Source organism: Euprymna scolopes, chromosome 9 (genome assembly GCF_053919585.1).
Source record: "Euprymna scolopes isolate OS-2025 chromosome 9, ASM5391958v1, whole genome shotgun sequence".
Taxonomy (NCBI): domain Eukaryota; kingdom Metazoa; phylum Mollusca; class Cephalopoda; order Sepiida; family Sepiolidae; genus Euprymna; species Euprymna scolopes.
The window spans coordinates 105392382-105409053 of record NC_136490.1 but is presented as its reverse complement, the minus strand read 5'-3'; the positions used below and the strand labels follow the sequence as shown (position 1 = coordinate 105409053).

The 16672-nt window shown below is 28.5% G+C and overlaps 1 protein-coding gene across 2 annotated transcripts in view; it reads left to right on the top strand.

Moving 5' to 3' along the window:
- LOC145284798 (uncharacterized) overlaps positions 1 to 14978 on the top strand; it is a 989395-nt gene extending 974417 nt beyond the window's left edge. For both annotated transcript variants that reach the window (XM_080133765.1, XM_080133764.1), the window contains one exon: positions 14325 to 14978. In XM_080133765.1, the coding sequence (XP_079989891.1) occupies positions 14325 to 14557 (233 nt within the window). In that variant the 3' untranslated portion in view covers positions 14558 to 14978. The remainder of the gene's footprint in view (positions 1 to 14324) is intronic.
- Positions 14979 to 16672: the final 1694 nt, after the last annotated feature.

Genomic DNA, 16672 nt, shown 5'->3' with positions numbered 1-16672 from the left:
AAAATTGCCCATCCCAATAGGTTTTTTCTCTTTATCTCAGCTCTGTACAGACAATACAGAAAATTTTAAAGTACAACTGAGCAAAAATTAGAACAATCGCATTGCAAATGACTTCTCTTTTGCGATTAAAATACAGCAAAACAAAACAATGGAACGATGGGAAAATGACCAGCTATTCATCTACTAGGAAAAATAGAAAAATGTTTATTCCGTTAGAAACGTTGCTAATAAATTGATCGGTTTACAATAGCTTATACATCACAGACAAGACATTCGAATACAGAGATAGAATCGCTTTTAACAGCTGCACAACACAATGTGATTATTGATACATCATACATCTCAAGAAATTTTAAACCTTGTAGACGAGAAAATTCAAACTCAAAAGAAAAAAAATGTACTAATTTGTTCTGATACTACATATAAAATCCTTTGTCCCCGGTAATTGAGACGGATGTTACTCTAGACCGAGTTATTTTATATGTTAGTTCAAAACTAGAGGCCGTTTTATAATAAGTTTGTTTGATTAGATTGTAATAATCCTTAAAATTTAATCCCACAAAATAATAAACATTAAAAGTTACGGATAATTTTTATTATTTATATCAATGGTAGGATCAGTCTAAACCTATTGCGATATTTCAAACGTAAGAGCTCATTTACTATCCGACTGACATCTCCTAAAAAACTTTAAACACCTTAAAAGCTAGCAGATAAGTAGAAACGCACGTCATAACATACATTATAAAGGGCAATATTTTCGTCAGTTCAAATTCGACATACAAAAACGAATAATCGAAATTGTTTAATTTTGCATATCGTTTGTACAAGAATTTCTTTTCGGATTTATTTAAATAATAAAAACCATAATAAAACGTGTGTTTTAATTCCTCGTAAACAACACAAAACACACTTCTATTTTATACTAATTCTTGTATGAATGTGATACGATCATTAATTAAGCCTCAGTTTCAATATGAACATGATTTTCCCCCTCTTAGTGGCTTCTTTAATGCATTTTCAAAAGTAAAAAATATTACATTTTTAGTGACGAACTGCATTTTTGGCATATCTCGCATGCAAAAAAATGACGGCAGGTTTCAAAGCACAGAACTTTCCGTCTTTCGAAAGTCGGTATTTGATTTCCCATGTAGGTCAAACCTCTGTATACGTAGACATGTGGAATACTAACGCATTAAATACGAATAATATCTGACGATATGTTCCCGTTATCGGTAACGTATAAGTTAATTGACTTGTGATTAATAGAGTTGATATAAAGATCTATCTGTCAGAATCTCAATATCCGTGTATGGGCAATATCTCTGTGCATGATTAAATATATTTCGAACTCAAAAACTTATTAGCATGCATATATATATATATATATATATATATATATATATATATATATATATAGTTACCAAAAATGTGTATTTTTAAACATTATTTTATTATTCCGTGTCTGGGTTTTTCATTGATAATTAGGTTTAGATCATGGTAATCATGTTTTTAAATCATTGAAATCGTTTTTAACCCGTTTCAGGCATTCTGTGAAGCGTCCTCTTCAGAAATTATTTTCAAAATGTGTTGGAGATATTAAAATAGCATTTTCGTAGTTCATTTGAAGTGTTTCCAAGGGGTGGAAATGTGCAAGTGTCTACTAGTCATTTGAATGTTCAATATATATATATATATATATATATATATATATATATATATATATATATATATATATATATATATATGTGTGTGTGTGTGTGTGTGTGTGTGTGTATATATATGTATAGCGAACTCAAAATCCTTCCTAGCATGTGTGTATATATATATACACACATATATATATATATATATATATATATATATATATATATATATATATATATATATATATAGACATGCTAGGTAAGATTTTGAGTTCGCTATACATATATATACACACACATATATATATTTATATATATATATATATTCATATATATATGTATGTATATATATCTATATATATATACGTATATATATATATATATATATATATATATATATATATATATATATATATATATAAACTGAGAGAGAGGGATAAAAACATAAATAGATTGATTGAAGTAGATACCTTCAACGCTCACAAAAGTTTTTAGCTCCCTATATATATATATATATATATATATATATATATATATGTATATATATATATATATATATATATATATATACATATAACACGATGTAACTGTAATTTAATTAAATTTTTCACATTACTTTTTTACCATTGAAAGAAGAATATTCAAATAACTTGCTAATATTTTCGTATATTTTCCAGCATATAAAATAATGAAATATAATCCAAAATCTTAAGAGACTAAAATCGCGTTTACATTATCGACGTTTTAAAACAACATTCCTATATAGTGATGTTTTTTAAGCTGTAAACATACCCATGTTTTAACAAATTAAACTATAGTCATATTTTCCTGAAATCTTCGATATTTATTAATGTTTTTAGATCGGTTTTGTATCAGAATATATTCGACAAATATCGATAATAGTTAATCGATAAATGTGATGAAATAGGGATAATTTATAACAACACATCATATAAGGCCAACAATAGTTTTTTTTTTAATAGGACAGTCGTGCTTTTCAAAGTTTTTTTTATCTTTAGAGCACCATTGAATCATGATACTTGATTTTTTTCATTTTAAACTTTAATTAAAGCCATTATATAACAATAATGTCATAAAAAGTAACGACTTCTCTCACTCCTAATCTATTCGCAAAAGAAAACGAAATTCGTCAATGGAAAGCAATACCGTTTATCTGCTTCCTTGCAGACTATACCATGATCGTCTTCACGTCTAATATAAATAAACTTCTATGGAGTCGTCCATTTAATTAATCTAGCCCTATTTAAGTTAGAGCAAAACCGATCTCATCTCCCGATTTCTATCAAAGATTTAACACTTATATTTTAGTCGTCTTCGGGTTTTAAAAAAAGGGCGAAGTTCCAAGGGAAAAAAAAGCCGAAAAAAATTTACAAAAAGTATTTATCAACGCGAAAACGCCAACCGATTTTATCTGATACTAGCGTTACTTGCATATAATTTGAACTACGCTTCTTGCAGTTACAAGCAACAAACACATGCGCACGTACACACACACACACACACACACACACACACAACACACACCCATGTATATATATATATGTGTTTGTGTGTGTGTACACACACAGACACAAACACACATATATATACATACACACATACATAAACGCACAATATATTTACAAAGAGATATACAGAGAGAGAGAGAGAGAGAGAGAGAGAGAGAGAGAGAGAGAGGCAGACAGACAGAAAGACAGACATATATGTGTACATTGAACTTCCCACAATAATTATTTGATTTACGTCAAAAATTGCATATGCATGCAATTACCTCCGTAAGTGTTGCATCGCTCAGATCGAGTTAGTTATATGAAGAAGTAAAAAATAATTAAATAAGGTGTATTACACATATATATATATATATATATGTGTGTGTGTGTGTGTGTGTGTTAAAACCAGAAATGTTTTTTTCCGCGCTTGACGAACTCTCTCTTTCTCTCTCTCTCTCTTTCTCTCTCTCCCTCTCTCTCTCTCTCTCTCTCTCTCTCTCTCTCTCTCTCTCTCTCTCTATATATATATATATATATATATATATATATATATATATATATATATATATATATATATATATATATAGAGAGAGAGAGAGAGAGAGAGAGAGAGAGAGAGAGATAGATATAAGGTGTGCACCACAGGAAACCTCCGTTTCATTTTTATACCTCATAATGTGCATTTCCTTAATATTTTGTTTATTGACTTGAGTAATTTCATTTTGTTTTTTTACATTTTCACTCAAAACAAGGAACAGTTCTAGCAGTATCAGAATTTTTGTAGGAATTTTTGACACCCCTAACACGAAACTGCGAATACAATATAAAAATCTCGGAATTTCTCTGTTAAAAGTGGGTTATTTATTTTCTTTATGGATTATACTTCCAAAATAAACTATTACAGTTGTTTTAAAAGTAATAGAAATATATATATTTTTTTAAAAACAGTAATGAATTTTCCGAACTCAATATTTTTCAATCTTTAAACTTTAAAAATCTATCAAAATTTTTCTATTGATTCTATTTTTACGATATTTTCAGGGTCAGTGTGAAATTTTATGTTCTTTCCAATAAATTGAATATAATATTTTAGACAAACGTCTTCTTTTTTTAATTCACGACCCCCCCCCATCCCAATTTTTAAATGTCTATTAAAAAGTAAATACTTAATTTAGTACCTGGAAAGTAAATAATTAATTTACTCACAAATTGAAGAGAAAAGGTCAATACATAATATATTCAAATTTAAAAAAAAAAAGACATCGTGTTCGATTAGAATTTTACCTGTAAAGTTTGAATTTTAAAACCTTCTTTTTTTTTAACCACGTTATTTGTTTTTTCTTTTTTCTTTTTTTTTAATGGAACCTTGGTTCTTGCTCCTTTAATTGAAAAAAAATTAGGGCTTGAATTACATTTTTCGAGGAGTTATAAGCTTGGAAAGACAGGGGGTCGAATAATTCACACCTCCCATTTTGTAAATGTCTAATAATAATTAATTTAGACTCGCTTAAGTACATAATTATTTACTCACAAATTGAAGAGAAAAGGTCAATACATAATATATTCAAATTTAAAACAAAAAGAACATATTGTTCTCGTAGAATTTTACCTGTAAAGTCCGAAGTTTAAAACCTTTTTAAAAAAAAAAACACGTTTTTTTTTTGTTTTTTTTTAATGAAATCTTGGTCCTTGCTCCTTTAATTGAAAAAAAATTAGGGCTTGAATTGCATTTTTCGAGGAGTTATAAGCTTGGAAAGATGGGGTGGAATTATTCGCTATTTTCACAAAATTTCTGACACTGCCACAGTTCCACTGAGATGTAGTTTTTTTTTTTTTTATCTGGAACATAAGTTTCGGGGATATTGTGTATGGAGTTGAGAAGTAAGATATCTGTTTGCATTACACTTTATCTTCAGTACCGTAAGGAAAGCAAGAACCCGGAAGGGAATTTCAAAGTCTAGCAATTCTGAGGAAGAAACTATTAGAGTAGAAGTCATTCTTATCCATTTATGCCGCACCATCTATGTATTATAACAAATAGGTTAGCACAAAAATAATCGGGCCATGAAATAGGATCCAATATGAGGAACGCTTGATTCTTCATTCTAAAGGGAGATGACGTTTGAGAAACATAGCTTAAGTGCCATGATTTAAACACATTATTGTTTTTGAATTCCCGAAACAGTTTTCCTGGCCACCAATTAATGCTGCCTACAAGATTATTAGGAGTAGCGTAAAGCAAACTAATGCAACAATTGTAAGAGATTTATAGATTTAAATTACTTTTCGTTTTCGTTATAGTTTAACTTTTGAATAGTTCCAAGAACGCCCCCCCATATATATATATATATATATATATATATATATATATATATATATATATATATATATATATATATATATATATATATATATATATATATATATATATATATATTATTGAAACACGGTAGTGTTTAAATATATGGTTAGGTGGAAGTTTTAGTAATTTATAATTTTAAAGCTTCACCGTTCCCTAATTTTCCGAACACATGTCAAGCAATTACATTGTATAGATAACCTTCTCAGCAATATTGTGAAAAAACATTTTCGTTCCTCGTTCAGTTAAACAGAAGTCTTGATGAAATTTCTGGTGTTCAAAATCGTAAAATATATAAGGAGTTGAGCGACGTGTTTTTATGACTAGTTTCCGTCGCAACCACGTCGCTTCAGCGAGTGCTGTTGCTACTTATTTACTAATGAAATGGTGATAATTGGGGGATTTTATTGAAAGCAGACGAGTGCCGTACATTGTTATTATTGTTTATGGAGCAACATATAAGCCTAAAATTAAATAAAAAACAAGTGAATCTATTTCAAGCTGTGAAAAATCATGAATTACAATAGAAAAAAGCGGGTATGTAAAATAATATGGTTAAGCTTAAATGTGAAAAAGTAAAGGACTAATTGTTAAAACTTTAAAGGAAAAAGACAATATATACTAATATACTAGTAAAAAAGTTAATAAACTTTGAACTTAACATATTGCAACATTAAGAATAAAAAAATCCAAGTATAACATTAATTAATCAATTCTTAATTCTGTAATATTTGTAATTATAAATATATTATATTTTAATAGAAAATTTGTCCTTTTCATTTCAAGTCTTAACAACTAATATTTTACTTTTTCATGTTTAAGCTTAACCATATTATTTTTCGTGCTCCCATTTTTCTATTGTAATTCATAATTTTGCCAGGCTGCAATAAATAAATAAACACACACACACACACACACACACACATATATATATGTGTGTGTATATATATATATATATATATATATATATATATATATATATATTAGGTCGTCCTTTCAGTTGACTATAAAGCATCAAAATTGTACATTGTCTTGAATATGCTTTATTCAGGAAATGAAAACACTTTTTCACCGCCTCTTACGTCCACGATCCTTCTCTGCTGTATTCCTTGACACTCTATTCAGAACATCACGTCTTTTTAGAGTAGTGGATTGCTGGCAATGGTATTAATAAAACCATATATTTACTTTTTAATTTTTTTGTTCGTACATTATTGTTTGGCGTTCGTCTAATCATGTTTTCAACCTCGAACAATATTAGTATGCGTTAAGTAAATTAACTTCTCCAAGTGAAGAGGTGTATTCTAGGATAAATTATTAGGATATCAAGTGTTTACCTTCTATTTGTGTTGATAAGACATTTGTTACTTAGAATGATGACAGATTTAAGAAATCATACTTAAAGTAACGGAAGAATTTAGGGTCTCGGTGATTGACTAAAATTCAGAGAAAAATTTAAGACAGGGCTAAGCTAAATACAACATTTCTCATCCAACCGCACTTTAAGGAGGACGCAACCCAAAATGTCTTGAAAAAGTATAGTTCGCCGCCTGTTCTATCAATTAGACCAAGTCGGTCAATAGCGTGTGTATTTATCGGTCTTAATGGGACGAGTGTGTATTTAGATACACGCACAGGCCAATAGATTTTGATGTTGATATTGTCAGTTTACAGCAGTATCTATATATATATATAATTCTGTGTATATATGTATGTATATATATATATATATATATGAATATATATATATATTTAAATATATATATATATATATATATATATATATATATATATATATATATATATATATATATATATATATATATATATTATTACATTTTCACCCCAAACAAGGCAAATTACCACTTTGGTGTAGGGGCTACTATCAGGGGCAACAACTACTGGGGTACTATGTAGGGATTTTGGGCAGCAAGATATATATATATATATATATATATATATGTATATATATATATATGATGTTGCTCGGAGATTAAATGAGTCCCAACGAATGGTTCACACTCCTATATTGGTTTGGATTTAAGTTTAAAATACAAAAGTCAATATTATTTTCTAATTGTGCTCTAAACGAAATCATTCAGCTGGAACGTGCCTCTGTTTTATCAAGCAACCTATTTGCCTTACTGGTTGTGTTTTTTGAACATAGGTAAAACCATGCAATAGTAAACACGCCGTCATATTTGAATATTCTGTTAATTCGATATTTCAGGTATTTCGAATTTTGTGGGAATAACACTTCTCAAATAGACTTAGGCTCTATAATATCTTTAATAGATTGTTCAACCTCCCATAAAATTATTTCGATTATAGATCATCGATACTAGTCGAAGTCATTCCGATACAAAATAAAATTAAGAACCTGTCAAACACGTGAAATTTCATAAAATGAACCCCATTTTCGGGTCAATTCAAACACACAGACCCCCATCCAAACATACACATAATGTCATATATATATATATATATATATATATATATATATATATATATATATATGTGTGTGTGTGTGTATGTGTGTGTGTTTGTTATGCATTTAAAAAAAATATTTTGGCACAGTTATTAGTCTTTCTCTACATAGGAACCACCAGAGTTATGCATATCTCCCATCATTTGATGCAGCTCGTGAGACAATTTTGTAGATTGGTCCTCCAACCACGAGGTGACTACAGAAATCAAGGCTGTATCATCTGGGAAACGCTTTCCTTTCAAAAACAACTTGATTGCTCGGAAGAGGTGAAAGTCACAGGGTGCAAGGTCAGGAGAGTAGGGAGAATGGGGAAGGATTTCATTACCACACGCCCGTGCTTCTGATCGGGCGACATGCGAGTTGTGGACCTGAGCGTTGTCCTGCAGGAGGAGGGGTCCTTTACTGATCTTGCCCCGCCTCTTGATTTTGATAGCTTCCTTTTATTTCCTCAAAAGTTAAGCATAATAGGCTCCTATAATTGTGGTACCCTTTGCCAGGAAATCTGTCATCACTACTTTGTCCTGGTCCCACAGGACTATGAGAATGACCTTTCCAGCGGAGGGCTGCACCCTTGACTTCTTTGGAGGTGGTGAGTTCACGCGCTTCCGTTGCATTTACTGGGCTTTGATCTCTGGATCATAGTGATAGACCCAGGTTTAATCCTGTGTAATCAGTCTTTGAAAAACTTTGACTAATCTTCTTGGCACATCTCCAAATTCACCCTCGACGAATGGTGAGAGCAACCTGTGAATCCATCTGGTAGACGCATTATGCATATGCAAATGGTCATGAATTACAGTTTCCACAGACCTTCTACTAATCTTGACATCTTGGGCTATTTGGCGAATAGTAATGAGCCTATCTCCCAAAATGGCAGACTCTTGACGGACAGATGCATCATCAATGGCAGAAGGGGGGCGACCAGGTCTTGGAGCTGTTTCCACAGACTTCCGGTCATGTTTGAATTCACAATGCCAGCGTTTTACAAGGTCATATGATGGGCCATTATCATCATAAGTTTCTTTCAGTTTATCAAAAGTCTCCTGTGTTGTGCGTCCTTTCAAATATAGAAACTGGATCACTGCCCGACATTCCACAGGCTCCATTTAACACCTGACTCAGTTCCAACACCTGTAAAACAGAAGCCACAATGCGATCAGAGTTGTAATTTGCCACATAAACCGTAGAGAAACAAATCATTGCACATGCAAAATTTCAGCTGTATTAGACACTTGGAAGCAGGTCAGGGGAATTACTTATTGCACGCCCCTCGTGTTTTAATCATCCGCATAAAATGTTCTGCAATAACACGTATTTCACGTGTAACTATATACAGATAGGTGCACACATATAAATGTACACACACTCACACACCCACTACGCACGCATGCGTATATATAAATACACGTACACCCATATATATATATATATATATATATACACATATAAACATATGTATACAAATGTGCGTATATATATATATATATATATATATATATATATATATATATATATATATATATATATATATAATGAGTTTTGTGAATATATATGGCAATTAAGCTATACAGAATATTCCGCAGAATTTACTGTGTAGGTAAATTGCCATATATATTTGACTTAATTTACTACCTAGCTCTACGTATGTATCGAGCACTGTTGAAGTAAATACTGAAAATTTACGCATAAAATTATATCTTTGTATATTTATTAATGTAATTGAATACAAATATATATATATATATATATTTATATATATATATATATATATATATACATAACACGATAGATTCAGCCCCTTTGATTAGGCGTAGTCGACGAAACACCTGTTAATGGATAATTATGTTTAGAATAATATATATGCCGCTTGCCAATGGTATAATCGAAAACCTGCATTTTGATAAAAATACACTTTGGTATAAATATTTTAATATATTCAAAAGTATCGCAAACAAAATTATATAGATAATATAAATTTATAACTGAGAATGATACAAATAGTATTCCAGATGAAATAAAAAAATAACAAGGAGCTAACCGAGTCATGTGTTCATCGACGTTTTGTCTTTATTTCATACAGAGGAATCTCGAAATAAAGAAAACACGTTGATCAACACATAGATTTGTTCCTTTTGATTTTGCTCCTATTCTCTCATTCATTCTCTCTCTCTCTCTCTCTCTCTCTCTCTCTCTCTCTCTCTATCTATCTATCTATCTATCTCTCTCTCTCTCTCTCTATATATATATATATATATATATATATATATATATTAAATACGCCGTATGTTTCAGAGTCAAATCAACGTTTAGTGATGCCGATAAATGTTTAGAATACTAGATCTAAAATAACCACATCCATATCTTCGTGTTTCGCCGTAATTCAAAGCTCGGAAGACCTGATTATTTTCAGTAATATATTCATTGCTAACACATGAACACTATAAAAATTTAAGACACGCACAAATTGACACACAAACACAACCACAACCACACCCACACATATATATGTTTATATGTATATATACATGTGTGTGTGTGTGGTAGGTTAGTGAAAAAATAATGTCGTTTTTAACATGAAGTAAAACGGCAAAAAATTACAGTTAAATAAACAGTATATAATGAGAATTATGTTTAAATAAATAACTAATAATAAGAATTATGTTTAAAAAAACAATAAAAAATGAGAATTATATTTAAATAAATAACAAATAATAAGAATTGTGTTTAAATAAACAATAAAAAATGAGAATTATATTTAAATAAATAACAAATAATAAGAATTGTGTTTAAATAAACAATAAAAAATGAGAATTATATTTAAATAAATAACAAATAATAAGAATTATGTTTAAATAAACAATAAAAAATGAGAATTATATTTAAATAAATAATAAATAATTAATGTTCAAATAAACAATAAAAAATGAGAATTATGTTGAAATAAAAAGTAAATAATGAGAATTTTGTTTAAATAAAAGTAAATAATATATGCTTCAATAAATAATAAATCATGAGAATTATGTTTAAATAAACAATAAATAATTAGAAGTATATTTACATAAATAGTAAAAAATTAGAATTATGTTTAAATAAACAAATATAATAAGATCTATGTTTAAAAAATAATAAATAATGAGAATTATGTTTAACTAAATAATAAATAATGAGAATAATCTATAAATATAAAAGCGAAAATGTATGTATGTATGTATGTTCGCTTTTCCTCGATGTCCACGAAAGGCTTCTTTCAAACAAGCGCTTGCTCGTTTCACAACTTTTTAAAACTTTTTATATCATCTATAAATTGTAATATCTAGGAATTATCCACCGAGCTCGCCTCTCTATTTAATTTTAATCACTTTCAAACCTTAATTATTCCACATTTCCTGCATCGGCACGCGTTACATTAGGTTTTCGATATAAAAAAAAGCGAACCTCGACTCTAATCACAGGCACAGAGCCAGTTTGGTCAATGTCGACTTCGTCATATCAGACTCTAGCTTTCATTTCACACCTTGTGAGCGGCTTTTTAAAAACAAACAAACAAACCCATTTATTCAAAACTGTCCCGCACAAAATAACTGCTGAATACCTATCGCCGTCACGTCAATATAAACGCGCACCTGTTTTTTTAAAACACTTTACTATTTTCCAACTGCGCGTCGTCAACGCTCGGCTTTTTTTCACATACCCCGAAAAACACCCGGGCAACGCCGGATCCCCTCGTACCATTCGGTTTTCGGTATAAAAAAAGCGAAACTCGACTCTAATCACAGGCCCAGAGCCAGTGAACGTTTGGTCAATGTCGACTTCGTCATATCAGACGGGGGAGCTGGTTTTTAAAAACAAACAAACCGATTTATTGACCTCATTAAAAACTGTCCCGCACAGAATTCTAACTGCTGAATACCTATCGCCGTCACGTCAATCAAAAACGCGCACCTGTTTTATTTTTTCACACTTTAATATTTTCCAACTGCGCATCGTAAAAGCTTCGTTTTTTTTCACGGGCACCTGTTTTTTTCACACACACCCACAAACACCCGGGCAACGCCGGGTACCCCTCGCTAGTTGTATGTTTAATAAATAGTAAATAATGTATGCTTAAATAAAGAGTAAATATTTTATGTTTAATAAATAGTAAATAATTCATGTTTAAATAAAGAGTAAACAATTTATGTTTAATAAATAGTAAATAATTTATGTTTAAATAAATAGTAAATAATTTATGTTTAATAAATAGTAAATAATTTATGTTTAAATAAATAGTAAATAATTTATGTTTAATAAATAGTAAATAATGTATGTTTAAATAAAGAGTAAATAATTTATGTTTAATAAATAGTAAATAATTTATGTTTAAATAAATAGTAAACAATTAATGTTTAATAAATAGTAAATAATTTATGTTTAAATAAATAGTAAACAATTAATGTTTAATAAATAGTAAATGATTAATGTTTAAATAAATAGTAAACAATTTATGTTTAAATAAATAGTAAATAATTTATGTTTAATAAATAGTAAATAATGTATGTTTAAATAAAGAGTAAATAATATGAATTATGTTTAAATAAGTAATAAATAATGAGAATTATGTTAAAATAAATAGTAAATAGTTAGAATGTTGAAATATATCGTAAATAATTAGAATAATTACTACAAATAATTATGTTTAAATAAATAGTAAATAGCATAGAGCTAATTATTTAAAAAGGTGTCCGTTAATGTACTATGTAACTTAAGTCAAATTAAGCAGTGCTAGCAGTATCAGAATTTTTGTAGGAATTTTTGACACCCCTAACACGAAACTGCGAATACAATATAAAAATCTCGTAATTTCTCTGTTAAAAGTGGGTTATTTATTTTCTTTATGGATTATACTTCCAAAATAAACTATTACAGTTGTTTTAAAAGTAATAAAAATATTTTTATTTTTTTTTTAAACAGTAATGAATTTTCCGAACTCAATATTTTTAAATTTTTAAACTCAATATTTTTAAATTTTAAAATTTTAAAAATCTATCAAAATTTTTCTATTGATTCTATTTTTACGATATTTTCAGGGTCAATGTGAAATTTTATGTTCTTTCCAATAAACCGAATATAATATTTTAGACAAACGTTTTTTTTTTTTTATTCACGGTTCCCCCCCCCCCCCCAGTGTCTATTACAAAGAAAATACTTAATTTAGTCTCGGATAAGTACATAATTATTTACTCACAAATTGAAGAGAAAAGGTCAATACATAATATATTCAAATTTAAAAAAAAACGGACATCGTGTTCTTGTAGAATTTTACCTGTAAAGTTTGAAGTTTAAAACCTTTTTTTAAACCACGTTATTTGTTTTTTCTTTTTTCTTTTTTTTTTTTTTAATGGAACCTTGGTCCTTGCTCCTTTAATTGAAAAAAAAATTAGGGCTTGAATTACATTTTTCGAGGAGTTATAAGCTTGGAAAGACAGGGGGTCGAATAATTCACGCCTCCAATTTTGTAAATGTCTAAAAATAATTAATTTCGACTCGGATAAGTACATAATTTTTTACTCACAAATTGAAGAGAAAAGGTCAATACATAATATATTCAAATTTAAAAAAAAACGGACATCGTGTTCTCGTCGAATTTTACCTGTAAAGTCCGAAGTTTAAAACCTTTTTAAAAAAAAAAACACGTTTTTTTTTTTTTTTTTTTTTTTTTTTTAATGAAATCTTGGTCCTTGCTCCTTTAATTGAAAAAAAAAATTAGGGCTTGAATTGCATTTTTCGAGGAGTTATAAGCTTGGAAAGATGGGGTGGAATTATTCGCTATTTTCACAAAAAATTCTGATACTGCTAAAGCAGTGCCGATTTTCAGTTAATAATATGTAGGGCTGATTGAATAGAAGAATATAAAGTACGTTCTCATTACTTACATGTATTCAGGAAATATTTTACTTTGCACATATTTGTCAAATTGTTAAAAAAGAGCAAAGCAAACAATCAAAGAGAAATACGATTTTATCATAATAGATATGAACATAAGTTTATATCATTAAATATCATTTTTCTTTCTATGCATATACATTTCTCTCTATATTACATACAAGTTTGCACGTGATATCTATGTTCATCTATCCATCAATTCATCTATTTCTCTACCGCATTCTTGTTACCAAAACTCTACTATGAATGGAAATATTTGTAAATATGATAATCCTAAAATATTATTGCATTTTTTGTTAGTTAACTATTATTTAGAGTAGATATTTGAAACGAAAAAAAAAATTCCTAGGAATTGAAAATGACTAACGTAAATTTCTGTTTTGTTCATCTCGTTGTAGGTCCACACCGGAAAAGAGGCCGGCAGACTTACACTCGCTATCAAACGCTAGAGCTGGAAAAGGAATTCCATTTCAACCGTTACTTGACAAGGAGACGCCGAATCGAGATCGCCCATGCGCTGTGTCTGACTGAGAGACAGATCAAAATATGGTTCCAAAACCGGCGCATGAAATGGAAGAAAGAAAACAAGACAGAGATGCCTGGAACAGAAAACGGCAAGCCACAGCCTTAGAAGACCGGGCTACAAGTTATATACAACACAGAGGATTGAATAAAAAAGAAGAAAGATCAAAAGATGCGGTTAAATAATTTATGTGTTTTTCGGTTTGAGAAAATTTCAGGATAAAAATGAACTTCTTAAAAATAAAAGAATGAAACAATTTTTTTCTTTAAAAATAAAAGAATAAACTAATAAATCACTATAAAGTACACGTGTGTACAGTAATTATCATTATTTAAAATTATACAAAAAGAAGAGACAAAGAAAATAACAACTAAAAACACAGAATCGGTGGATATTTAAAAAAAAAACTGGGTATTTCTAAAAACCACAGACGATTGAAAAAAAAAACAAACAAACAAAATACAAAAGAAAAAAAAATTATCCAAAGGAAAAAAAAAAGAAATGAAATAAATAAAAAAGTTAAATAAATTCCAAGAGAAAATTAAGACTAATATTTGAATTGATATTGGCGAAAATGTATAAAAATAATGAAATAAAAAAAGAAATACGTACAACGGATAAAAAAAAATAGAAGACATTTTTTATTGAAAAAAAAAACAGCTTCAAGTAAATGTTTTTTAAGGACTCCAAGTAATAGATACGTAATAAATGATGAGTTAAAAATTATCTATTATGTAGAGACGGGACATACATTAATGCTATATATAAACAAAAATGTTATTGATGAATTGCCAGTAACAGTATTTAAGATATATGGTAATGTTTTTAAGAGGCTTGTTCAAAGACTGTTGGGGTGGTAAATGTTGATAATTGTATGGATTATGAATATTAAGCATAAACAAAGCATAGGAACGCCCACACCTCGAGCATTCCTACGAACACATAGACTTATATAAATATATATATATATTTAAATATATATATTTATATATATACTTGTATGTATATATATACATATATAATGCGTCTGTGTACATATACATTTGCCTATACACATATTAACATTTTATACACACACACACACACATATATATATATATATATATACATATATATATGTACATATATATATATATACATATATATATACATACATATACATATTTTAACAGATAAACTTAGTATAAGTAACATATAACATAAAATAGTATAATTGCATATATGTGAATACACTTACCGATGTATGCAGTAAGGTTTAGTTTGACAATACAATTAAGTGTATATAATTACATGTGTATTGTGTGTATAATGTATTTATATGTATAGAATATACTATACGTATATGCATATTGTAGATTATATATTTACATATATTTCATAAATATATGCGTATATACGTATCATTTATCTACGAAGATAAGCAATGCATATTTATATAAATATATATAACTATATATATATATATATATATATATATAACTATATTATAAAACTTTATATCTATGCGCACACACACACACACAAAGACACACACATAGATATATCACAATATTTAGATGCACAACATATCATAAGTACAATATCTTTAAACATTGTGTCGACAAATACGCATGGTAAGCAGATGCATGAAAAAATATATGAATAACTATATATATATAAGTGTGTGTGTGTGTGTGTGGCTGTATGTGTGTATGTGTACGTGTACGTGTACGTATAATTAATCTTCGCAGATTAGCAATATATATATATATATATATTTATTTATATACATATTTATATATATATAATTGATATATCACAATATTTAGGTACCAAACATATCATAAGCACAATATCTTTAAACACAGTATCGACAAATACGCATGGTAATAAGTTACACAAGTAACATTCTTATATTGGAAAGTGCTTACGTTAAAATATATTTATAATAATAAGTGTGTGTATATATACATATATATATATATATATATATATATATAGATATTTATATATATACATATATATATATATATATATATATATATATGAAGCAAAAAAAAACATATCGATGTATAGAAACTCGTAAGAGTTAAAATATCCCCGTACATATACGTATGTATATATTATTCCCTTTACACACATACTTAAATACAAACATATCATTGATCAAATTAAATAACGCATACATCGATTTAGCTAAACATATTGATATTTAAACGACTTTCTCAAAAGTTTTCAACAAAC